This window comes from Hirundo rustica, chromosome 28 (assembly GCF_015227805.2).
Source record: "Hirundo rustica isolate bHirRus1 chromosome 28, bHirRus1.pri.v3, whole genome shotgun sequence".
In the NCBI taxonomy this organism is placed as follows: domain Eukaryota; kingdom Metazoa; phylum Chordata; class Aves; order Passeriformes; family Hirundinidae; genus Hirundo; species Hirundo rustica.
Window position 1 is genome coordinate 4168827 of NC_053477.1, and position 26967 is coordinate 4195793.

The 26967-nt window shown below is 49.6% G+C and overlaps 1 protein-coding gene across 1 annotated transcript in view; it reads left to right on the plus strand.

The window, feature by feature from the left end:
• Positions 1-26430, plus strand: part of SLC18A1 (solute carrier family 18 member A1) — a 77710-nt gene extending 51280 nt beyond the window's left edge. Inside the window, exon 6 of the mRNA XM_040087614.1 lies at positions 26276-26430. Coding sequence (XP_039943548.1) covers positions 26276-26430 — 155 coding nt within the window. The remainder of the gene's footprint in view (positions 1-26275) is intronic.
• The last annotated feature ends 537 nt before the right edge of the window (positions 26431-26967 follow it).

Below are 26967 nucleotides of genomic sequence, written 5' to 3' on the forward strand. Positions count from 1 at the left end.
GGAACTTCGCGGCCTCGAAGGCCCCAAACAAAACACAAAAACCCAGAAACTCCTGGACAATTCCACCCCAGACGTTTCCTGGGGCGTTGAGGAGCCGAACCGCTCCCCCTGAGTGCTGGACCCTGCAGTTTAACGCCAGCTTGGGGTCCAATTTTCCTCTTCTGCTGCTATTTTTGTCCTTGAATTGCGCGGCAATTTAGCAATCTACCGACTTCGGGGCGTTTTTATTGCTGTTTTTTTGGGTTTTTTTCCCAGAAGCACTCTGCTGGCTGCACATTTCACCCTCACGCAGGGGCTGGGAGCCGCCAGCTGCAATTTCAGCCTGACCTCGGCGCAGAGCCGCCCTGCGCCACCTCCCCGCCGCCCTCGCGGAGCATTTTGTTGGATAAATAATCATCCCAGCGCCGCTCTTGGCGGGGTTTTGTCCTTCCCTCCTCCTCCTCCTCCTCCCTGCCCCTCGTGGAAGCTGCCAGGCTGGAGGAGCCCTTTTTTTTGGGAAGCTGCTGGAAATAGAGCAACGTTCTCCTCCGCCCAGCCGCACAGCAGGAACGCGGCCAGGGACGGGGAGCGGCGCATCGGAGGGCTCGAAAGGGCAAGAAAATGACACTTTTTAAAGCTTGAGGGTTCGGGGTTTTTGAGTTTTTAGGTGTTTTTTTTTCCCTGCCCTGGTTTCTGTGCCCTCCTGGCTCTGCGGGGAAAGCAGCGAGCGCAGCCCAAAGGGAACCAAACACGGGAAATTTCGCTCCTCAGCCACGGGTCCTGGGAGTGAACCAAAGGGAACCAAAGGGAACCAAACCTGGGAATTTTTGCTCCTCATCCAGGTGTCCTGGGAGGGAACAAAAGGGAGCCAAAGGTAATCAAACCTGGGAAATTTCGCTCCTTGGCCACATGTGCTGGGAGTGAACCAAAGTGAACCAAAGTGAACCAAAGGGAACCAAAGTGAACCAAAGTGAACCAAAGGGAACCAAAGTGAACCAAAGTGAACCAAACATGGGAATTTTGCTCCTCGGCCATGGGTCCTGGGAGGGAACAAAGTGAACCAAAGGGAACCAAAGGGAACAAAAGGGAACCAAACATGGGAATTTTTGCTCCCTGCACAGGTGTCCTGGGAGTGAACCAAAGGGAGCCAAAGGGAACCAAACCTGGGAATTTTTTGCTCCTCATCCAGGTGTCCTGGGAGGAAACTGAAGGGAACCGAAGGGAGCCAAAGGGAACCAAACCTGGGAATTTTTTGCTCCTCATCCAGGTGTCCTGGGAGGAAACTGAAGGGAACCGAAGGGAACCAAAAGGAACCAAATCTGGGAATTTTTGCTCCCTGCCCAGGTGTGCTGGGAGGGAACAAAAGTGAACCAAAGGGAATCAAAGGGAACCAAAGTGAACCAAAGGGAACCAAATCTGGGAATTTTTGCTCCCTGCACAGGTGTGCTGGGAGGGAACAAAAGTGAACCAAACCTGGGAATTTTTGTTCCTCGTCCAGGTGTCCTGGGAGGGATCAAAGGGAGCCAAAGGGAACCAAAGTGAACCAAATGGAACCAAGCCTGGGAATTTTTGCTCCTCATCCAGGTGTCCTCAGGAGCAGCTGAGGGCAATTAAAAATCAGAGGCAGGGACAGAAAGCTGAGCTGGAGCGGGAGGGGAGCGGGAGGAAGGAAGCTGAAATGAGGATCTGTGCGTGCCTGGGGCTGGCGGCACCGCGAATTCGTCCCGTGCCCGGGGCTGCGGCGCAGATCCAGCAGGACGAGGGGAGCTCTGGGGCAGCAAAGCCGGGAGCTGCCAGCCGGGAGCAACCCGAGCAGCAGCTGCACCTCCAGGCGTGGACGGAGAGAGCAAGGGGAAAATCCGGGAGGAGGAATTTTCCTGCAGATCTGAGTGAGGAGTGAGAAAATCAGGGAGAAGGAATTTTCCTGCAGATCTGAGTGAGGGATGGAAAATCAGGGAGGAATTTTCCTGCAGATCTGAGTGAGGGATGGAAAATCAGGGAGAAGGAGTTTTCCTGCAGATCTGAGTGAGGAGTGAGAAAATCAGGGAGGAATTTTCCTTTAGGCCTGAGTGAGGAGTGAGAAAATCAAGGAGAAGGAGTTTTCCTGCAGATCTGAGTGAGGAGAGGAGTGAGAAAATCAGGGAGAGGTTCTCCTGCAGGCTTTAGGGAGGAATGAGAGGGCTGGAAAAATCAGGGAGAAGGAATTTTCCTGGAGATCTGAATGAGGGCTGGAAAAATCAGGGAGAAGGAATTTTCATGCAGATCTGAGGGAGGGATGGGAAAATCAGGGAGAAGAAGTTTTCCTGCAGATCTGAGGGGATGAGAAAATCCGGGAGAAGGAATTTCCCGTGCTTTGTCCCTGGGAGCCGGGATTTGAGGGGCGCCACTGGAATATTTCCTCCGTGGGGTCCCGGCAGGGCAGAGCCCGCTTGAGGCCTCGATTTCTTCGTGTTGTAAGAAACCGCTCGGGGAGAAATCGGACATCTTCGAGGCGTTTTAGAGAACGCTTCTGATTTCTTGCAGCTGCATCCCCCCAAGGCCGTGGCTGGGAGGGAAGGAGGCAGCGCACACACGGAGCAGCTCCAGCGCTGTCCCTCCTCCTTCAACCTTCTCCGAGGGTTCCATGGAGAGGAGAAATGCTCAGCCCAGGGGGAAAATCCCTCCCTGCGCGCCCCCAGGAGCGTCCCCGGCCCCTGATGCTGAGGGCAGGAATTCATCGAGCTGAGGCAATAATTAAAAGTTTCTCCTTCGCCGCTGAAATTGGAGCTGTTGCCTGCTGAGGAGCGGGGTTGGTGCAGACCCGGGGAATATTTCAGGGGCTCTGATGGAAACCTGCTGCTCCTGAAGGATCTGGTTCAGCTCTTCCCTTGCAGCGTCTCCAGAACGGAAAACTCCAGCTCCCTCCCCAGCTGCTCCCTCTCGCGACTTGGAGCAGAATTTCCGAACGATTCTAAGGGATGTGGAAAACAACCAGGGAGGGTTCACACTAAAAAGAAAAAAAAAAAAGAAGAAGAAAAATTGGCTGAGTTTAATTTTATTTTTTTTTTTTAATCCTTAGGACTTCAAACCCCTGCAGAACCTGAGCTCCATCCTTGGTGGATGAAGTCACTGCAGCCCCGAGCAGCGGGGGCTCAGCTCCCCCTTCCCTCTCTGCTCAGGAATGTTTTCCCCATCCCGTTTTCCCTGCTAATTGAAATTCATGCTCGCGTGTCTTGCGGACTGTGAGTCAGAGGAATAAAAGCACTTAATCACTTAATGAAATTATTGCCTCTGCAGGCGTGGGAGGAGGATGGGGGAAGGGGAAGCGGGAGGTGTTTTATGGGGGGCTGTAAAAAAAACCCAAAAAAACAACAAATCTCCCTAAACTTCCCTGAGGGACGAGCAGCTCGGGGGGCATTGGATGTGCCCAGCGGTGCCAGGACAGACCTGGGAGGGATTGGATGTGCCCAGTGGTGCCAGGAACATCCCCAATGGTGCCAGGGATGTCCCCACTGATGCCAGGAATGTCCGCAGTTGTGCCAGGACAACCCAAAGAGGGATTGGATGTGCCCGGTGGTGCCAAGAACATCCCCAATGGTGCCAGGGATGTCCCCGGTGGTGCCAGGACAGACCAGAGGGGGACTGGATGTCCCCAATGGTGCCAGGGATGTCCCCAGTGGTGCCAGAAATGTTCCCAGTGGTGCCAGGAACGTCCCCAGTGCTCCCAGGACAAGCCAAAGAGGGATTAGATGTCCCCAGTCGTGCCAAGAATGTCCCCAATGGTGCCAGGAATGTCTCCAGTGCTCCCAGAACAGACCAGAGGGGGACTGGATGTCCCCAGTGATGCCAGGAATGTCCCCAGTTGTGGCAGGACAAACCTGGGAGGGATTGGATGTCCCCAGTGGTGCCAGGAACATCCCCAGTGGTTCCAGGAACATCCCCAGCGGTGCCAGGTTCTCCTGCCAGCAGTTCGGCGCTGCCTCTCCTCCCCTGGCCCCTTCCCCTGGCCCAGGTGAGCAGCAGGAAAATCCTGAGGGGTTTTGGCCGCCCTCGGGTGGGATCTGCTGCAGAGGCGAAGCCCAGCACAGCCCAGGGCCGCGTCCCTGTGCTCCTGCTCCTGCCCAGCTGCGCTGGCGGTGGAGGAACGCTCCCTGGGCTGATTCTTGTCAGTTCGAGACTCTGAAGAGCCTGGAGACTCCTTCAGGTGAAAAGCCCTGGAAAACAAACAAACAAAAAAACCAAACCAAAACAAAACCAAAAACAAACAAACAAAAGAACAAAAAACACCCCACAAAACCAAAAAAAGAAACCCAAAAAACCCAAACAAACAAACAAAAAACCCACAAACAAACAAACAAAAAAACCCAAAAAAACCCCCAAACAAAACAAAACAAACCCAAAAAACCCCCACCAACCCCCCAAAAAACCCCAACACCCCCCCAAAAAAAAACCAAAAACAAAACCCCAAAACAACACAGCAACAACAACCACAAAAAAAAACCCAAAAAACCCCCCAAACCACAAAAACAAACCAACCCAAACCAACCACGAAACATTAATCATTCATCTCTCGGTGCCGTTACTGGACAGGGTTTAAATTACTGCTCCAGAATCATTTCTCGTTACGGCGCGCTGTCATCTCCACACACACAAAGAACTTCTCCTTCCCTAATATCCGCCGTGCCTCAGCCGCTCTGGATTCATTCGGGAATATCAGGGAAGAGGCTCCTCTCCCCTCCTCCCAGCCCTCCCAGCGACTGGATCCATCCGGACTGAATTAAACAGTCTCCAAAAATAAAAGCCGGGGAGAAAAGAGGCGAATCGATAAGGAAGAAGGGATTAAAAACGACTCCACGGAATTTATTGGAATCTGCGGAGTTGCAAAGCGCTGGAGCTGCGGATCCCACACTCGGGGCCAGCCGGGGCATTCCCGGAACGCGGAGCTCAGGCGTTGGGAAATGGAGTTTATTTGGTGCCAGGCTGGGTGGCAGCGAAGGGGAGAAGCCCTGCGGGCTCTCTGGATCTTCCACACTCTTTTCCTGATTTCTTTTCCTCCCCTTTTTGCTGGTGAATTCTCTTTTCCTGAGCAATCCATCCCCGGAGCACCTCACCGAGGTGATGAATGGTCCCTGTTATCAGATGGGCCCCGGGGCTCCTCCTGCATCACTTCTCACCTTTAAAACAAAAGTCTCTTCTTTTTTTCAGTATTTCTTTTTTCAATATTTCTCCCCCCTCCAAAAAACCAAACCAAACCAACCAAACAAACAACAAAAAAAACCCACAAAAACCCCCCAACAACACCAACAAAAAACCAAACCCAAAACAAACAACAAAAAAAACCCCTATTTTTCAAGATTTCTCCCCCTTTTAATTATTTTTCCCATTATTTATTGTTCTTGCCCCTTTTAATATTTCCCCTCTTTTTTATTTTTTATTTCCCCCTTTTTATTACTGATTTCCCTCACTTTTTATTACTGATTTCCCAGCTTTTTGTTACTGATTTCCCCCTCTTTTTTATTCCTTCTCTTTCCCCTTTGGGGTCTCTGTTGGCACCAGCTGATCTCCAGGTCCGGATTCCTGCCCGGGGCCAGTCTGGATCTGGATAATTCCAATTTGTCCTTCAAGACTTGTGACCCCAGGCTGAGGTTTCCCTCCCCGAGCTCTTTGCATCCCAGTTACGATGTTTTCGGATCTGTGCATAATTTGGAGCAGTTGTTTTATATTCAGGGCAAATCTTCTTCAAGCGTTGAGAACGAATTGCGAAATTTAATATGAAGAAGAAAAAAAATAAGAAAAGAAGTAACTTATAAAGGGAAAAATAAGTCTGGGTTTGAGGAGGAAAGCGGAAAGTAAATAACGAGGATTATGCCAGAGCCTGGGGATAGAAATGTAATAAAACTGAATTGAGACACAAACAAACTGCAGCCACGAGCTGGATGGGAGCTGAGACCCGGCCACTCAAGATTCCCGTGGAGGGCAGGAATCACCCAAGCGCCCCTGGAGAGCTCTGTCCCCGGGAATGACCCCGGAACCAAAGGAATCTCCCAGCTCCGAGCACGAAGGAGCGATCCCGGTCCCCAGGGGGCTTCGGGGATTTTGGAAATGCAGGGATTGGGGTCACAGCTCGGGGACACTGCTGGTGTCACCCAGGCGGGGTCCGGGGGGCGTGGGGCAGTCCTGGCTCGGCAGAGCGCTCCTGGGATGGGGAATTGTCCCTGGGATGGGGAATTGGCCCTGGGATGGGGAATTGTCCCTGGGATGGGGAATTGTCCCTGGGATGGGGAATTTGCCCTGGGATGGGGAATTGGCCCTGGGATGGGGGATTGGCCCTGGGATGGGGAATTGTCCTTGGAATGAGGGATTGGCCCTGGGATGAGGAATTTTCCCTGGATGAGGGATTGGCCCTAGGGTGCTCCTGCTCCTCCTCCAATCCCTCATGCAGGGGGACCCATGTCCCTCATTCCCAGTCCCGCATTCCCCAATTCCTCATTCCCCAATCCCTCATTTCATCCCTCATTCCCAGACCCTCGTTCCAAATCCCTCATTCCCCAGTCCCTCATTTCATCCCTCATTCCCAGACCCTCGTTCCCAATCCCTCATTCCCCAGTCCCTCATTCCCATCCCTCATCCCAATCCCTCATTCCCAGTCCCTCATCCCAATCCCTCATTCCCACCCCTCAGCTGTGCAGAATGTCCCTGTGATTCAGCATCATCTGCCCTGACACAAACACAGCCCAGAATTCCACATCCCTTCCTCCCTGCTCGGCTGAGGACTTGGGATGGAGCCTGGAAAACAAAAACCTTGAGGTGATTTTCGGAAGCAAATGATTTTTTCCCCCCCCCTCTGGTTTATATGGGCTCTGTCAAATGATGAATGCACATTTGAGTTATTTAAGTTCATTAGAAATTCCCCAGGGATTTGATTCCCTGCATTTAAATGGACATCTGGATAAAATTGGGATACTGAAAAAAACTGTTGGACAACTGCTGTCAGCTTTGGCTTTCTGGATCTTTTGCCCTTCACAAGTTTCATTCCCTACAATGGAGAGAGGGAGAGGAGGGAAAATACGTTTATTTTCTCACAAATCTTCCAAATTTAATCACTTTTTTTTTTTTTTTTTTTTTGGGTTAAAAACTGCAATCAATTCAATTCCCAGCTTAGCTGCTTTTCCAGAAGAACCTGACAAGTGTTCCTTGACAAAGGGCTTTGAGCCATAAGGAGAATAAATGCGAGGCTAATCCCAATTAATGTGTGCAAACAGAAGCCTTAAAACACCGGGTCTCTACTTAAAATGCCCCTGTCTCCCTCCTCGTGTGCTGCAATAAAACGCAGCCAGAGCAGCAGGGAGAGCTGATCTGGGAATTCCGGAGTTTATCAGCCTGAAAACAGCACGGGGAAAGCGGTCAGACACAGCTCCTCAGCCGGGGAGAGGCAGCCTGTCAAACTAACAGCAGCGGGGCAGGAGGCTGGAAAATCAATCAATCCTCCCCGAGCAGCCAGAGATCGCTGGGAGAAACACAGATCTGTGTAAATGCATTTTCAGGAGGGGTCAAAATTATTCTTTTCATTTTTTTTTTCTTTTTTTTTTTTTTCCTTCCAATGCGTCTGTCTGGTTTCAAGCTGTTCCCCGCTCTGAGGAAACATTGATTTTTTTTTTTTTTTAAATTTTTTTCGTTGTTGTGGTTGATTTTTAGCTGAGAGAGCCCAAGCTTTGGCTGGGCTTGGCCTCATCCAGAATTCTCCTGCCACGAGCTGTGGGTTTGGGCTGCAAGCAGAGCTTTAATTACCACGGATCCCTCACAGCCTGTGGGTTTGACAGGAATATATCAGGAATGTTTCCTGGGGCACTGCTGCTGATTGTCTCTGCAGCCTGGAATCTCATCGCTGACAAACAAACTGGGGGTTTTAAACCGATTTTTTTTTTTTTTTTTTCTTTTTTCCCCTTCAAAATAGCATCGGTTGGCCTGATTGTCCCTGCAGCCTGGAATCTCGTCGCTGATAAACAAACTGGGGGTTTAAAAATGGGGTTTTTTTCTCTTTTTTTCCCCTCAAAATAACATTGTTTTTTCAGCTCTGTCTGCGCACTGGGCAATGGGAATTCCAAAAAATTCCAGGCTGTGGACGGCCGGATGTGTCAGGTGAAAGAGGGAATGAGCTGGGAGGGAATTTTCCTGAGAAGGAGCCAAAAATGGGTCATGGTGAAAGAGGACAAGGACCGACAGGAGGCTGCCAGGGAGGGGAATTTCGATGGAGCAGCAACAGCTGGGTGACAAAAGCGCCTGGAGACCTTTTCCCACCCTCTCCTGAACACCAGCAGCTCCCGCAGTGAAATCCTCCCTGGAGGCCTCTGTTGACACAGGCAATGGCGATATTTTAGGAGCTATTTTGGGAGCAATTAGCCCAAAATTCTCTTTTTTTTTCTTTTTTTTTTTTTTTTTTGAGCACAGCCTCGAGGGAGTGTTGGGTAACTGGGTGTCTGCTCCTGCTCCAACTCAGACGGGGTTTTAAAAGCCTGAAATTCAAACTGGGTTTTAAAAACCCGAAATTCAAATTGGATTTTAAAAGCCTGAGACTCGAGGGCTGAGCCGGGAGAGGAAGGGGCTCCTCCGCTTGTGGCAGGGTGCTGTGTGCTCCAATAAAGATGTTTTTTGGGGGAAAGGAGAACCCCGGGTGCTCATCCCGAAGTGTTTTTTGGAACAAGGGGGTTTGAGGCCCGTTCTCCCAGGAATTGCTGTAACCCAGCTGCTGGGGAGTTGTCCTTGGAGGTCAGGCCTTCCAAAATGTGATATCTGTTCTAAAGTTAATTCGTGTTAATAGTATATAAAATGTAATACAAGCCTTATAAATATAAGTTTTGTATAAACTAGCATGTTATAAGTTAAGGTTTGTTCAAACCAGCGTATTGTGGATTAACTCAGGGGAAGGTGGCTCAACAAAATAAAGGAATTTCTCTAGCCCGAAAAGGCATGGGAGGGACACGAGGAAAACATGATCGGAATTACCAGAAAGAGGAACGAGAAAAATGCCACTGCCGGGAATCCTTGAAAGGGAACAAAAGGCGATGAAAACGGAGATGATAGCCCGGAGAACCAGATGATTACCTCAGATCGATATCTAGATCGTCTCCGTCAGAAATTAACATCTCCACACCACACCTGGACCCGACCATTAACAGCATTGTCCTCCTCCGCCGATCTAATCAGACTCTCGGAACCAAAACCTGCATTTTAATGAAGATGCCTCAGAGGAAGGACCGTCGAAATCCCGAGCCTCTCTCCGCCATCCAGTGTATAAAAAGAGACTGCTGTAAACCGAAAATGTGAGCTTGGGGATAACAGACTGGCAGAGTGTGTTATCGTTGTTCACCCGGCGCCGACCCCGGGCTCGACGCTGTCCTTTTAATTGTGGCTGTCCGAGACTGTCATTTTGTCTCTCAACAAAATTCCAAATTTTGATTTATCGGATTTGGTCCATCTCATTTATAACAAAAAGAAGCCAGCAAAGCTGAGCAGCGGTCGGGAATTTTGGACGGGAGTTTTGTACACTAGACAACCGCAGGAACTTTCCGGGCAATGGCTCGTGTCAGAAAAGCTCCAGCTGTTTTATTTTTTCCCCGCACTGTCGGTGTTTTGGAAGGTGAATTTCCTTCAGGCTTGAAGCAGCCTGGCCCCCAGGCTCCGCGTCCGGGGATTTGCTGGAGCAGCCGAACACGAGATAATTCCGACTTCTCTCCCTCGCTGTCCCTCCGTTGTTTTTAGCAGAACAAATCGCTCCTGATCGTAGGAGAAAAAAAAAAAAACAAAACCCTGGAAACGGGAATTAATTGTGGCTTTAAAGCTAAACGGGGAGGAAGATTGACAAAAAGCGCGGCTCCGACGTTTCCCTGCCTGTCACGGAGCCCTGTTTCTCCTGGTGGCCTGTCTTGGTCTCAGCTCTCCCATCTGTTAAACGCTGCCTATAATTAGCCCGTCTTTCACAACTTTTCAGCTCTTGGCACTCCTGATCCCGGGCTCGCTGTGTTTTGATTCCTGGGGAATAAATGTGAGAACAAAACAAATTACCAGCCGTCCTAATTCCTGCGCCTCTCCTCCCCCTTTCCCTCCGCGCCGCGGTTGGGGCTGGAGGGTCTGGGCGCAGGGGTGAGGTGACCTTGGGGACATTTCCAGGGCAGGATTTTGTGTGGACATCCCGTGAGGGGCTGCACCAGCAGGTCCTGGAGGGAGCTGAGGGAGGATTTGTCCCCTCAGCACTGAAATTCTGCTTTTGGGTGTGGAACGAGGGGCTCCACCCTGGGCACAGTGGGGCAGGGATGAGTCCTGTGGGATCAGCAGCAGGAACAAACCTCCCAAACAAATCCCAGCGCCGCTCCCAGAGGGGCTGAGGGGCTGTGGGCGCCTGCAGATGGAAAGAGTGAGGAAAATGAACCCACAGACACCAGAGGTTTGTGTCCAAAAAGGAGACAGAGGAGCCCTGGAACTTCATTTGAATAAAGGGAGATGTCACAGGGCGTTTCTCCATGGGATCTCTCCAATTTTTCCAGGACCCAGCCTCCTTTTTATCCCAATTTCCCTCTCTTTCCCCATTGGCTGAGGTGCTTGAGAGGTACAGACTTCCCAAACCACCAAATGCCGACCCTCTTCTAATGCATTCCCCGCTTTGTTTTTTCCTATGGAATTTATGGTTCCTTGCATTGTTTCTTTCATCTCTCAGTATCCAGTTTTATTCTTTCCGTTGGTTTGTAAAGACTGTCAGGGAAATTCATCCACAAACACCAGAGGTTTGTGCGCAGAAAGGAGACAGAGGAGCCCTGGAACTTCATTTGAATAACGAGAGAGGCCATGGGGTGTTTCCCATGGGATCTCTCCAATTTTTCCAGGATCCAGCCTCCTTTTTATCCCAATTTCTTCTCTTTCCCCATTGGCTGAGGTGATTGAGCGGTACAGACTTCCCAAACCGCCTGACACAAACCCCTTCTGGTGTATCCCCCCTTTGTCCTTTCCTTGTGCCCCTCAGTGGAATTCCCATGGGATTCATGGTTCTTCCATGGTTCCTCTCCTCTCTCAGTATCCAATTCCATTTCTGTATTTATCACCGTCTGTTTGTAAGGACAAATCTCCCTCATTCCTTTCAGTGGGACCCCCCAAACCCGCTCAGCTGCGCCCCTGACCCTGCAGGGCCCAACCCGAGCCTGGATTTAGGTTGTTCCACCCTTTTTATGCTCCTGCCACAGCACAGCTGCCTTCTCACCCTCTCAGGGCGCCTGAAAATCCTCCTGCCCGGTCCCCTCGTGCCTCTGCGAAGCGGGAACAAGCCGGGTTTATTTTCTGGAGGCCGAGCAGCGCCGCGCCGCTGGGTGATATCGGATAATTCAGAGGTAAACTCTCCCCCAGCTCCACGTGCAACGGAGCCAGATACAAATCGATTTCCTTTCGCTGTTGCTTTGTTCAGGGGAGAATTCAGCCAAGAGAAACGGCCAGAAACGGTGCGGGGTTGGGAACGTCCTTTTAATTATCCAGCTCTCATCTGCGGGGTGGGAAGGGCTCTGACCTGTCCTGATTACCGGAACCACTCTGAATGATAGGAAACAAAACCAAAACAACAAAAAAACCCAACTGTGGCAAGGTTTATCTTTGGATAAGCTTGGACAGGAGAGCTCTGGGGAGGGTTTAGGGAGTTTCTGCCGCCCCCAGTTTGCAGCAGGGCAGCTCTGCTTTGGCAGGCTGGCGTTACAGACCAGTAAAGCTCAGCTTTGCCCCGTGCTTTGCACGGCTCAGTCCTTCCCCCAGCGCCTTCGGGCTGCTTCTGGCAGCTGAGGGGACACCCCGCAGGGAATTTGTCCTGGATAACCCCATCCCACAGGGAATTCATCCTGAATAACCTCATCCCCACCCCTCAGGGAATTTGTCCTGGATAACCTCATCCCACAGGGAATTTGTCCTGGATAACCCCAACCCACAGGGAATTCATCCTGAATAACTCCATCCCACAGGGAATTTCTCCTGGATAACCCCATCCCCATCCCACAGGGAATTTCTCCTGGATAACCCCATCCCCACCCCACGTGGAATTTCTCCTGGATAACCCCATCCCACAGGGAATTCATCCTGAATAACCTCATCCCACAGAGAATTTCTCCTAGATAACCCTATCCCCATCCCACAGGGAATTTCTCCTGGATAACCTCATCCCCACCCCATGTGGAATTTCTCCTGGATAACTCCATCCCACAGGGAATTTCTCCTGGATAACCCCATCCCCACCCCACAAACCCAGCATCTGCCCCGCTCCGAGGAGGCTCCTGAAAACGCAGGGAAAAGCAGAAATTCCTCTTCCCGCTGCCCCCCTGCCCTCCAGACCTCGTTTTTCAGCTGCCCAGGAGGTGGGGACGGTAAATCAGCATCTCAGACACCTCGCAGAGGCTCCTCTTTACCTGCCCTCAGTGATTCACATCCTCCCCTTTTCCCGGCTGGCATCCAGGGAAGTGCCGGGCAGGCTGGAGCCAGAGCCCGAGAGAAGCACTGACCTTGTCGTCTGCAGTGAAAATCTACAGCCGAGAGCCGAGGGCTGGGGCTGTAAAACACGGCCCCGGGATGACGAAGGCGCAATTACAGAGCCGAGCTCCCCGCCAGCCCCAGAGCTGCATTTCCCGGCCGCGCTCCCGTCCTTTACCACGGGCTTGATTCATCCTGGGTTTTGTTTCTGGGTGGGAGCAGGCTGGCCTGGGGATGGGGGAGCTCCTGCAGGGCAGGAATTCATGGAATAAGAGAAAGAGGTGGAAAGCAGATGTAATGGGGCGCTTGGTGAAGACACCACGGCCCTTAAAACACTTCTCAAATGCTGTTCCCCGTCGTTTGGGAGCTCCTGAACCAGCCCAGAGCTCTCCATTTCCACAATTCCCCGGCAGGGGAGAGGAGCAGAGAGAATTCCCTTTGGAAAGAGGCCCCAAAAATCCCGGACATCACCTGGGACCGGCGGCCCTGCCTGTGCTGGGCTGGCACAGGGTGACCCCAACCCCTCGAGCTGCTGCTCCAGCACCGGATAATCCCAAAATCCCGGCGGGATGGAGCAGCAGTGCTCTCCCTCCTCCCACCAGCCAGCGTCACGAACCTGGGTGTGACACGGGGCTGGGTGGCTGTGGCTGTGCAGCCTGCGAGGCGTCAGTCAGCCGCTCTAAAAAGAGGAAGAGGAGTCCTCAGAGAGGCTCTTTCTGCACCAAACTTATCAGATCTGACAGTCGCACGCTCCGAAATTGAATTAATAAATCACGGCCGGCCCTGGTTGGAATAGCTAATCTGTGTTTTGTGCCCCAGCAGAGAGGAAAATGGCCCTGCCTTGCTGCCTTTGTGACATATTGGGCCTAAATAGAATTAATGATGAGCTTCCCGACTTTATTTGCTGTGGGGAAGAGCCGTTTCTAAGGCGATGGGAAGGCAGGAGGGCAGGGATGAGCTCGGAATGGATTATTCCCCGATTTCGGGTTCCAGGAACGTGCAGCTGCCGCTCCTCCGGCTGTGGCAGTGGGGTGGGACAGGGAGGGGAGGATTGGGCATGGAATTCGGTCCCTGCAGTGGAGCCACGAGTGGAAAATCGGTGTGAGTTCCTGCTGGGCGCACAGAGAATTCCCGCCAAAAGGGAAATGAGCAAAACTCTCCAGCTCGTTTGCTCAAACCCCAGACTTTGGCTGCATGAAATGCCGGGAGAATCTGAAAAGAAAGGGATAAAAGCTCTGCTGGTGGTGAGAGCTGTGATTCCAGGCAGAGGTGCAGAGCTCTGCTCACCCTCCCTCAGTGCTCCCAGGTCAGCCTGGCCCCGGGATCAGCAGGAGCTTTGGAAAACTGGGACAAACAGCCAGGGACAATCGCAGTGCCCCAGCTCAGGATTTGTCCCTGGAGTTGTCCAAGGTTGCAGAGCAGAGGGCAGGGGGGGGATAATTTAACAGCTGAAGAGGGAAGTAAACAGATAAATCTGATTTTCCTCGCGTCGCGGTGGAAGTTAATTGTCGGAACGCTGAGGTGCGTCAGGCAGAATTAAACCGAGCAGCGAATGGAACTTCTGCCGTGGAGCGGTGGAAAATCAGCTCTGTCAGTTCTCTTCCTCTGACACCGAGGTGGGTCCAAATTTTGGGGGGAAAAGATTTTTTTTTTTTGGAGCTGGGATGTTGGCTCCGAGCTTGTCTCTGGCCCCAGCCACTCCTCAGCCACCTGGGCAGGGAGCAGAGTTGTGGGATCGGGAATTTTGGAGCTGGGAAAGCGTGACCAGCGAGGGGGGGCTGCGCTGCCAGGTGCTGCAGAAGGCTTTAACCTTTCCCTAATTACACAATTAGCGCTCTTCAGTCTTTATTGTCTCAGCGAACCCAGCGCAGGATGCAAATTGCAGGTGCCAGCCTGATGAATCCGGACCTCTTGCGGTGTTTGGGTTCATTAGTGCCTCTAATTACTGGGAAGGAAGCGGGTCTCACATCTCCAGGACCGAGGGCAGGGCAGAAACTCGGAGATAAATCGGTGCAGAGTGGGATCCTGACTCCTCATTAACCTTTCTGCCGCCTTCGCAGGAAAGCAAAATAAACCCTAAAAGAAATTTCAGCAGGAAGGAGACCAGCTTGTGGCGGCACCCAAGAGTTAAAACCTTGCAAACGCCGCTCGGTTTCCGCGGAAGCTTCGCGGTGAAATGGGTTCTGAGCGGCAGAAATCAGCGTGGGGCCCTGGGCTGGGTCCCCCAGGGTTCGGCCACTTCCACTTGCAGCTCTGAATGGGCCCCAGTGGGAACCCCGAGCTGAAATGGCCTCAAATTGGTGCCAGGAATTCTCTCTGCAATTTGGTTCTTAATGGGGTAAAAGCACAAATGGGAAAAAACAAAAGAAAAAAAAAAAAAAAAGGCCAGAAAGAGGTTTTTATGGTTTTTATGTAGATGAAAATAACGGGTTTTTTGAAGCCAGCTGTCTTTTTTGATTGTGGTCCACGTTTTTTAAGGGAGGATTAATGAAATCATCAGCCAGCGCTCCCCTCGTCGTGAACTCATCCTTCAGTGATTCATTCGGCCTTTATTAGACTTGAAAGAAAGTTATTGTCAAATTAATTCATCCCTTAGATGTTATTTGGAATCAATTTATGTTCTCCAGAACTCAGGCCCATGAGGAACTGCAGAGTTCCTCAAGATTTGTGTCTTAAAATGCCTCAGAGGAGTCGTGGAAGGGCAAAGCTGTTTATTTAGGCCCAAATAAACACACTCAGAGGGAACTGGGGTCAATTTTTTGCTGTCCAAATGGAATAATTTAGGTTTTTTTTCTCCTTCCTGAGTAGTGTGGGCTCGATCAGGTTATTCCTACCTACCACAGCTCCCGAAAACGGAACAGCTGGAATTTGAGGGACCTCTTGAACTCACCCGGATTTCATTCACCTGAAGTTATCCCGAGATCTCCAAGCTGCGGCTCCTCACCTGCCAAGCCTGGGCTGAGAAAAGATTCCGTTCCCTCCTCTTCCCCCCCGTCCTTCCTGGCACTTTGCCTTCTGCCTTTTCCTTTCCTTTCTCTGAACAAATCCATCTCCCCACCAGCCCATCTGCCTCTGTCGCACGAAACAAGAGCCGAGGGAACGTCAGCTTTGGATTTCGCTCGCACGGGGACAAATTCATTTAATTCCTCGGGTGTTTTGTTTTTTTTCTTTCTCCAGGAGTGACAGTATCCAATATTTATATGTTTTTCCTGGTGTTTAGAGCTATTTTGGGGTGTTTCAGCTGGGTCCTGGTGCAGAGGGAGGGAGCACAGAGGGCTTGGGAGCTGCCGGGGGGGTTCGGAGATTCGATGTCTGAAGTTTTATGGAGTCCCCAGGTCCCCTGTGAACCCTCCCAGGCTCCACTGAGGTCACCCTGGAGTTTGAATCACTCGATTGAATCATCACCTCTTAACTAAAACTGCCTCGGGGGTGATTGCAGGGAGTGTTTAAAACTGATAAAAGCTTTGTTGTCACAGTGCCAAAGTTCTTCCCGCTTTTGCTTCCGCGCAAAATCTGGTTTTTTTTTAATTTTTATTTTTTATCATGGCGCAGAGGGGGAAAGGAAAAGGAATCCTGCGGAGGGAGTGATTTGGGATTAATTCGATTTCCGAATTGCGCTGACTGTGGCTGTGCCGGGGCAGGAGGCAGCAGCGCCCAGGGGAAAGGGAATTCGTGAATTCCCAGGATTCAGCTCCTGCAGGAAGAGCTGCTCAGCCCTGGAGGTTTCCAGGGAGCTGGAATCACTATGGGTTTAGGGAGTTTGATTTAGGGTGTCCTGCCAAGGACTTCACAACCCAAATCCACAATTCCTGCCCCTGGAGGGTTCCGATGCCGGACCTCTGCCTGGTTTCCCCTGGGATCTCAGATCTCTCCAGGACATTCAGCCACGTAAAAGCTTTGATCCTGAAATATTTACCTCCGTGGGAGAGGTAGGGCTCATTATCCCTAATAAATTGATATTTTCCTCTAGCTGCCTCCCTTTAATATGCTAATTAGCAAAGACAATAGGCTCGGAATGAACGTTTCTATCAAGAGTTATTTTAAGCGTGGGGAGAAAACAATCGGCTGGTTTGTCTGGCTTTGATGGCAGACTAATGAAAAGAGTAATCCGTGTGGACAAACCCACCCTGGGACCGTGAGGAATGCAAAACTGCTTTATGACAGGCAGGGAAAAAAAAAAAAATCCCCTCAATCGATTTATCCCGCTCGTTTCAGCATCTCTGCCCAGAAAAGGTGTTCCATCTGCTCAGGGATAAATCAATAGCTCCAGTGATAAATACTCGGGACTGAAAATGAATTAAGCACCTCTGAAATGAGGCTCTTGGTCTGGAGGTAATGCAGAAATTATAATAATAATAATAATAATAATAATAATAATAATAATAATAATAATAGTGCTTGGCCATGGTGTTCTGAATCCTTGGTTTGGAGGCGTTGGAATCCTGGATCTCTTTTCAGAAGTGTTTTTTTCCTGTCTTGTGCCCTTTAGGGTTTCTGTCTCTGGAAAGGGCGCTGGGTGCCAGTCAGAGCCTGGTTTATACCCACGAACACCGATTCCACTCTTAATTGCATCTGCTAATTGGGTTCCTGGCACCCTCTGTGGCAGAGCAGTGCAGTTCCCAGTGGGATCCCCATCTCCTGAGCTCGTTCTTGTTTTTATCCAACACCCCCAAAACGTGATCCCATCCCCTGGGCTTGTGTTCCTGCTTTATCCAACACTCCCAAAACGTGATCCCATCCCCTGAGCTCCTGTTCCTGTTATTATCCAACACCCCAAAATGAGATCCCATCCCCTGAGCTCCTGTTCCTGCTTTATCCAACACCTCCAAAATGAGATCCCATCCCCTGAGCCTGTGTTCCTGCTTTATCCAACACCCCAAAATGAGATCCCATCCCCTGAGCCTGTGTTCCTGCTTTATCCAACACTCCCAAAACGAGATCCCATCCCCTGAGCCTGTGTTCCTGCTTTATCCAACACCCCAAAATGTGATCCCATCCCCTGAGCTCATTCTTGTTTTTATCTAACATTCCCAAAATGAGATCCCATCCCCTGAGCTCCTGTTCCTGTTATCATCCAACACCCCCAAAATGAGTTCCCATCCCTGAGCGCCTCAGCCGCTCCACGTCTCCCCCTCCCCTCGCAGCCAGGTGAGTGCCATTATCCTCGTCAATTTGGATGCATAATTAACAACCTTGTCGAGCCACGGCGGCGTTCAGCGGCGGGAGCATCACTTTGGTTTTAACACGAGTGGCTCTGCCAGCCGCCGCCGCCGCGTTTAATGGGCTCCGGCAGAACCATAACGAGCGGCTCCCGCCTCGCGGAGGCCGCGGTGTCACTGCCGTGCTCGGAGGGCGATGCTTGGCCTATTTCCATCCTCATCTGCGCCCCGCCGTGCCCGCGCCGCTGCGCTCGCCTCTGTCGCCGCCACCACTGTCGCCCTGACCGCGGTTTTCCCTGCTCTGTCACCCTGGGCATGCTCAGCCCCGCTGAGGAGGGTTTGGAGAGCTCCAGATCCCATTCCCTTGGTTTTCCAGGCAGATGTTCCTCCTCTGCCCTGCTGAGGAGGGTTTGGAGAGCTCCAGATCCCATTCCCTTGGTTTTCCAGGTGGATGTTTGTCCTCTGCCCTGCTGAGGAGGGTTTGGAGAGCCCCAGATCCCATTCCCTTGGTTTTCCAGGTGGATGTTCCTCCTCTGCCCTGCTGAGGAGGGTTTGGAGAGCTCCAGATCCCATTCCCCTGGTTTTCCAGGTGGATGTTTGTCCTCTGCCCCGTTGAGGAGGGTTTGGAGAGCCCCAGATCCCATTCCCTTGGTTTTCCAGGTGGATGTTCCTCCTCTGCCCTGCTGAGGAGGGTTTGGAGAGCCCCAGATCCCATTCCCTTGGTTTTCCAGGTGGATGTTTGTCCTCTGCCCCACTAAGGAGGGTTTGGAGAGCCCCAGATCCCATTCCCTTGGTTTTCCAGGCGGATGTTCCGGCTCAGCCCCCATGGGGATTGTGCCCAGTTCTGCTCCCTGGCAGGCTGCCGGGAGCTCTCCATGGAAACCTGGAAACCTGTCAGGAAAATGAACCCCCTCACACCAGAGGTTTGTGTCCAAAAAGGAGACAGAGGAGCGCTGGAACTTTATTTGAAGAAAGGGAGAGGCCATGGGGCATTTCCCATGGGATCTCTCCAATTTTTGCAGGACCCAGCCTCCTTTTTATCCCAGTTTTCCTCTCTTTCCCCGTTGTCTGATGTTCTTGAGAAGTACAGACTTCCCAAACCACCTGACACAGGCCACTTCTGGTGTATCCCCCCTTTGTCCTTTCCTTGTGTCCCTCAGTGTAATTCCCATGGAATTTATGGTTCTTCCATTGTTCCTCTCCTCTCTCAGTATCCAATTCCTTTTCTGTATTTATCACCGTCTGTTTGTAAGGACAAATCCCTCATTCCATTCACCTGCTGGGGCTGGACCTGCCGAGCCCCCGACCTGCTCAGTGGGAGATTCCTGCTGCACCAAACGCGAGTTTGTGGCCGAAAATGTACCAAAAACGGGGACATCAAACATCTCCAGAAGCGGGGTGAGACCTTGGAGTGCCCGGATTTCCCCCTGGAGGGTTGGGAATTCTGTGCTGCAGGACGGTCCTGCTGTGGCCACACCATCCCGGGAAGGGTTACTGATAAAGCCCTGCTCCTGAGCTCCGCTTCACGTGGAGTTTGGGGAAACATCACTTCTGCTCTGGGAGCTTCTCTCCTCGCCCTGGAGTGAGGAATTATTTCCGTACCGGTGTCGGGGACCTGACGGGAATTCCAAAGGCGTTGACTCCTGGGCTGTGTCTGTGCTGCCTCTGCTGTCAAAAATCAGCTTGGGATAACGCTGAGTTACTCCCAGCATGAAACCGCTCCCCAAAAAAAGCTTCAGGCACCTGAGAAAGGTTCCTGGGACTCGCCCGGGTGTTGTAGGCAGATATTTGTGTGGGGTTATTGATGGTGCCTCCTCTCCCGGGCTGCGCTGGTGCATTAATCCCGGGCGTGGAAACGAGGGGAAGGGTTGATAAATCAAGATCTGAGCAGCGCGAGCTGGCGTTGCTAATGAGCACACATTGTGTGGAATAACGGCAGCGTCGAGATACCGGCAGATAATTTAATTAAAAAGACAAAAGAGGAAGGGGAAAGGGAGGAAGCTCTTTTTTTTTAATGGTTCATTCTATCCCGTGGCACGGAAGGGGCTCAGCTCTGCTCTGTCAGCGCAGGAATTGTCTCCTCTCACTCCACATCTCCTTCCCCTCTTCTCGGTCCCTTTGTCTTTGCTCCTCCGAGGTGCCGAGAGCTGAACCCTCCAGTGAGAGCCTCCAGCTGCTGGGAGCCGTTTTCCCTTCTGAACCTGGCCTGAAATTCCTCCTCCTTTCCTCATTCCTCTCTGCCAAAGTGCCCCAGACCTCGTTTGGGTTGTGCTTCATGAGGAATTAAAAATTATGAGCTCCAAAGTGTTCCAGAACTGAGGGGAGGAACCCGCACAGAATCCGCTGGATTTGGGGTTTCTGAGCTCTCTCCACTCATAAAAAGGATGTGATGGACGCGGAAGGGTTTTGGCAAATCTGAGGCGGGAATATTAATATTAAGATTTGTGCGTTGGACAGGGAAATAAACGGGTTTTTATAAACGGATTAAAAAGTGTTGAACACAAAACGTCTCAATTTCCCCAGCCTGGGGGAACTTTGGGCAGGCCCAGAGTGGTTCCCAATTTATCCTTTGCGTCCCCATGCCAGGAATATTCTGGGGCGATTTCCAGGCCTTGGGTGACTTTGGAGGGAATTTCCAGGGCTCAGATTGAGCCAGGCTTAACAAAACCCCGCTTTAGCCACTCCCTGTGGCTCTGCTGATTGCGCTAATTTCTGCAATTAGCAAACGCAGATCCAACGCTCATCAAGGAAACAATTCATGGTCACCTAAAGAAGGGCTGAAATAATTTCACTGAAGGTGTACAGGAGATTTTGGAGGAGAATCAATGAGATATAATAGGGAATAAATAAATATAATAAATAATAGAATAATATAGAGATAAATTTAAAATGAATAAATAATAGAATAAATAATAGAATAGAATCAATGAGATATAATAGGGAATAAATAAATATAATAAATAATAGAATAATATAGAGATACATATAAAATAAATAAATAATAAAATAAATAATAGGCTAGGCTAAATGAAATAAAATACGGAATAAATAAATAGAATAAATAATAGAGTAATATAGAGATACATATAAAATAAATAAATAATAGAATAAATAATAGAATAGAATCAATGAGATATAATAGGGAATAAATAAATAGAATAAATAATAGAATAATATAGAGATACATATAAAATAAATAAATAATAAAATAAATAATAGGATAGGATAAATGAAATAAAATAGGGAATAAATAAATAGAATAAATAATAGAGTAATATAGAGATACATATAAAATAAATAAATAATAGAATAAATAATAGAATAGAATAAATGAGATAAAATAGAGAATAAATAAATAGAATAAATAATAGAATAATATAGAGATACCTATAAAATAAATAAATAACAGAATAAATAATAGAATAGGATAAATGAGATAAAATAGAGAATAAATAAATGAGAAGCAGCTGAGAAGGTGAGGATGTTGAAACACAGGGAGGAGCTCCCTTCAAGGCTTCACCTGCCCAGCAAAGGAACTTTTTGTAGGGATGGGAATTCCTGGGAATACTGGTCGAGATGCTCAGAGCTCATTTCTGATGCAACTTCCGACTTTTCCACGACCAGCCGGTTTCGAGCAGTTTGTTTGAGCAAAATCTCTTGAGCAAGGCCAGGTTTTGGGAGAACGTTTCCCTTGAGGCTGCTCCCATGGCTCGGGCCCTGCTTTAGTGCTGAGCTCTGGGTTAGACCACGCTTCTGAGGGCGTTGTGGAGGGTCTCATCAACGTTTTAATCAGCCGGTTTTAACCCAGCACAGCGAGCTCTAGGAGGGAACAGACGAGCGTTGGCTGGCAGGGCGAGCAGTGTTTATCCCAAAATGTCCCCTTCTGCTGCCATTCCAGCCTTTAAACACCTCACAGGATGGAAATGAGGAGCTCAATAATAACAGCAGGAAAACCGAGAGATTTCTCATCGGTTTTTACCGGGCTGTTCTAATTAGTCCGGGATTCTGTGGCTGCAGATGGATGGAGCAGGTCAGACCCAGCCCCGGTCCCAGCGTCACTGCGGTCAATAATTGGGTTCTCACGTGCAGCCGTGGCTGGATTTGGCCTGGATTTGGGGAGGGGGAGCAGGCAGGGTGGATCTGGGGGTGGCAGCAGCTGGTGGGGAAGAGCTGGCGCGGTGGGAAGCTGGAACGGGCTCGGCTGCCTCCTGCAGAGCGCTGGAGTCAATAAAAACTCAAAAAAAACCCCCCAAATTCGGCTGGGTTGGGCTCTGGGCTTGGTCGTGCTGCCAGGTTTTGCTGCTAATGTCGGGTTTAAGGACCAGCAAATACTAATGTCGGGTTTAAGGACCAGCAAATGCTGCTTGGCCGCAGCTGGGAGCGCAGAGCTGAGGATTTCGTGCACTGATGAGATTTTCAGCCCCGCCAGCCTTCGGAAACCCTTCCCCTGTCCCCACAGAGTGGGGCTGGGGAGCTCCCGTGCACAGGGAGCGTTCTCCCAGCTGAGGTGGGGCTGGAATCCGGACCTGGGTTAAGCAACTGTGCCCCTCATCTTTAGAGAAATCACTGTGAGGTGTTCTCCAGTCCCACAGGGATCCTCAGGGAAGAGAATCCGTGGGATCATTTCCTAAATCCTCTCCAGGCTGTGGCTTCCTCACAGCACCCCCCACCCCAGACGGTCCCACCCACCTCCTGCCCCCACTCCGAGCTGGAAATTTCCTCGGGTTTGCAGAAATCCTGACATTTCCAGAGCCTGAGCCTGTCCCGCCCTCGGTGTTCCTCATTCCCTCCGGGAATTCCCTCAGCATCCCCATCCCCCTGCAGGGCCAGGGCTGCCTTCAATCCATAGAAGCTGAGGCGGGGGAGACGCCAAAGCTGCGTTTCACACCCCACAGCGATAGCAAATCACTCGCCCATTTATCTCTTGAGACGCAGACCTATTAAAAATTGGAGGGAAGTTCTGCAACCTTTAAATCCTGTCACAGCCCTTTGTGTTGCTGCTGTTGAGCGTTTTTTTCCCCTTTTTTTTCCTTTTTTTTTGCCGTGCTCGTGTCATCCCGGGTTGGGGATATTTACAGCACCTAAATCAATGCCGAGGACATGCAGAATATTGAGGGATCAACTCTACTTATTTCAAATGCACTTTAATATTTTGACTGCCCGGGCAGAGTTGGGGAAATCGCTGTGCTGGAATGATAATGAGGAGTTTAACAGTTTTATGATGGTTGGAGAGAACTTTATGGAAGTTGATAAATCTCATCTTGTAGGTTTCAATTTCTCATTCCCTACAGAGAGATGGGCAGAATACATTGATACCGCATTTCAAATTGGCCAGATCAGGAGGAACAGCAGCTAAAATCCATTACAACCCAATTACATCCATCAGCTGAAGCTGTGTGCATTCACTCGTGAACATCAGCATTTAATCCATAAAGAGGAACTAATGAGAAATTTGAAAATGGAATCCATGCACCAGTGGCTTTGGAGAGATTTTTGCTGGGATTAATGAACTGCCAGAACGTTGTCAACACACTGCGAGCCCATTCTCCCCAGGTTTGTTTACCGACCGAAGAAAGACCGCGCCGCTTTGTTCTGCCCATCCCTCAGCCCCGCTTTTGTCCTTTTTTTTGCCTTGTTGCTTCTCCTCGGAGCGGGGAAGGGCCGTTTTATCCACTTGAAGGATCAAACCCTCCTTCCTCCTCCATCCTTCTCCCGCGGACGTCCGGCAGCTTGGCCGCGCAGCATCCCTGCGGAACCCCCGGCGCTCGCAGCCGGGGATGAAGCCACGCTCGGAGCAGGGAAGCGGGGATGCCACGGGCGCTTTTCGAGCTGCAGGAGGCTCTCTGCGAGGGCAGGGGTTGGGTTGTGGCTTCCCCTCCGCCAGGCTCTCCGGGTGATGGATTTGCCGATTCCCTGCGGGCGCTGGTGCAGAGCGCAGCAGAGAGCGAGCCCAGGGAAAGGGAACGGCCCTGGTGGGAGCTGGAGCTGCTGGGATCGCAGGGCCTGGGCGCTGCCGGGGCAGGGCAGGGGCAAAACAGGAGTTTGGGGGGTCAGGGGGCAGCGAGGGCTCCGTGCTGTGATATCCATCTCCACGCCTCAATGACCCAAAGCTCTAATTGTGGCTAAAATGAGCATAAATTCCCACCTGCCTTTCTCCTGGATGTGCCTTAAAAACGCATTTCAGCTCCAAGAAAATCCCGCAGAGATCTTCTTATTTTATTTTTTATTTCCCCGTCTATCTGTTAAAACACAATTCTCCTTTTTATTTCCCAGCCTTGTTCTCCCCTGCTACCCGAGCGGTCTAGCAAGGTTTGACGGCTTAATAGTTTTTCCTTATTTATTTTGAAAGATCCCTGTCATATCCAGCTGCTGGATAGAGTTCCTCTGCTCCTTCCCTCCCAGGAATCGCCCTTCCCACGTTTCCCGGCAGAGCTGATGTGTCTGACAGGCAGCTGCGAGGTCCCTCTGCCCCGGGATGGGGAGGGGCAGGAGCGGGGAGAGAGGAGGGAGGGCAGAACTCCCCGGGAATCAGCTCGGAGAGAGGCCGGGAGTGACAGTGTCAGGAAAAGGGAGTGCTGTGGGTTATTTGCTCTTTTACCCCTCAATGCTGTGGATTATTTGTTCTTTTATTACCCCACAGTGCTGTGGATTATTTGTTCTTTTATTACCCCACAGTGCTGTGGATTATTTGCTCTTTTACCCCTCAGTGCTGTGGATTATTTGTTCTTTTATTACCCCACAGTGCTGTGGATTATTTGTTCTTTTATTACCCCACAGTGCTGTGAATTATTTGTTCTTTTATTACCCCTCAATGCTGTGAATTATTTGTTCTTTTATTACCCCACAGTGTTGTGGATTATTTGCTCTTTTACCCCTCAATGCTGTGGATTATTTGTTCTTTTACCCCTCAGTGCTGTGGATTATTTGCAGTTTTACCCCTCAATGCTCTGAATTATTATTTGGTCTTTTATCCCTCAACACTGTGAATTATTCTCGGTTTTACCCCTCAGTAGTATGAATTACTATTCACTGTTTTACCCCTCAACACCGTGAATCATTCGCTGTTTTACCCCTCAGTGCTGTGAACTATTATTTGCCATTTTACCCCTCAACACTGTGAATAATTTGCTGTTTAACTCTTCAGCGCTGTGAATTATTATTTGCTGTTTTACCCCTCAACACTGTGAATCATTTGCTGTTTTACCCCTCAGTACTGTGGATTATTTGCTCTTTTACCCCTCAGTACTGTGAATTATTTGCAGTTTTACCCCTCAACCCTGTGAATTGTTATTTGCTGTTCCACCGGGGATAGGCTGATATGGAATATCTGGGATTTGGGCCTCCCATGATGTCCCTTACCTTGAAGAGCTCCAATTTCCCCCATCACTTCTTACGGACTTCAACCAACCCTACAAAACAAAAGGACGGGATCTTGAAGCGAAAATCAATCTGCTCGGCCCCGGTTTGAGATTTCAGAGCGTATTTGTGTTTTTCCGAGCGCTGGTTTCGCCTCAAACCCGTGGTTCTGCCGTGAAACCCCTCCATAAATCACATCCCAAGAGCAGCTCTTAACTACCTCCTGCTTTCCTCTCGAATCCCTCGGGTTAATCATCCTGACAGCTCCGGATACCGCCGGAGTTTGGAGCGCCACGTGCTGCAAAAAGAAAATAAAAACGCATTAAAAATTCACGAAAACGCCGACGCCGCTGTTGTTAACGCCGCTGCAACTGCCACAAATAAAACACTTACAGAAGGCAAAGCAGCGTGCGAGGGGGGAAGCTCTGCACGGAAATAAACAAACGAACAAATGTGTGGGTGAATAATAAATGAACAAATGTGCGGGTGAATAATAAACAAACAAATATTAATAAATATATATAATAAATAATAATAAATGTATATAATAAAGGAATAATATATAGTAATAATATAATGATATATAATAATATAATAAATGAATAATATATAATAATGAATATATATAATACATAGAAAACATATGTATTATATAATTATAATAATTATATAATATAATATAGATTATAGATTATAGATTATAGATTATATGTTATATACAATATACAATATACAATATATTACACATTACATATTATATATTACATATTATGTGTTATATGTTATATGTTATGTATATTATATTGTATATTGTATATTGTATATTGTATATTGTATTTTGTATATTATATATTATATATTATCTATTATATTACTTATTACTTATTACTTATTACGTATTACATATTTATATTATATATTATTTTATATTTATTTATTTATTTATTTATAAATATATAAAAATAAATGAATAAACAAACAAACAAACCAATGTGCAGGTGAATTCCTGCCTGGTTTGTGGTGTGCACGCGGAGTTGGAGAGGGGCAGGATGAGCGCTCCCACTAACACCCACCCTAAGGGCTGAAAAAAGGTTAAAAAAGGTTGAAAAAAGTTGAAAAAAGTTGAAAAAAAGTTGAAAAAAGTTGGAAAAAAGGTTGAAAAAAAGGAAGAGTCTCGGCGTTCACCTTGTTTTCGGTACACGCAGCGTGTCCCTGGATATTTTCTGACTCCCCCGAGTGCCGGAGGCAGTTTGAAGGTGGCCTTATGCCCAAGGTCCAAGCTCAGACCTCTCTGTGAGTTTTCCCTCCAGAAATCCGAGCAGAGCAGAGCCGGGTCCAGCTGGACACGGGCTCCCCGCGGAGGGCACAGCTTCCAAAAAAAGCCGCAGATGGCTGCGGGCGGAGAAGGAGCCCCGGGGGCATCGCTCACCCTTCCCAAGGTCGGCGGAAAGTTTTTACAGCCTGACACCTGAGCAGCCAATTAGGGACAAACCTGAATTTTCCAACTCCCCCACATCCCGTCCTTCCTTCCTGGCTCCGTGGAAATAATTTGTTTATCCCCGTGCTTTTCCTTGGAAGTCCAGCGATAAATAAACAAATCTCTCCCGTCTGTCACCCTGGTTTTTCTGAGTTTTTTAAGGCCTTTTGAATTTTCAGAAAATGGAGTCAGACCTTTTAGCTACTGCACAATATTAGGAGCAGTTTCTACCTTTTTCCCACATATGTAACATAAACAAATCCTTTGTTTTTCATTCTCTGTCCTTTGTTTGCGTATTTCTAACCTGAAAACCATTGTAGCTGACAGTTGGTCTGGCCACTGAGGCTGAGGGGTGGAAAACCCCAGAAGCCAATCCACAGCCAGACCCACAAATGTGTAAAAAGCAAGAAATAAACCAGGAGGCTCTCTCTCCGCCCTGACTCAGCTTGAGCTGGATCGGAGAAAGTCTCTGCCCTGTGAAACTCCTCGTCTCTCGTGTGATTGCTTCGCGTGTCACGATCGCAC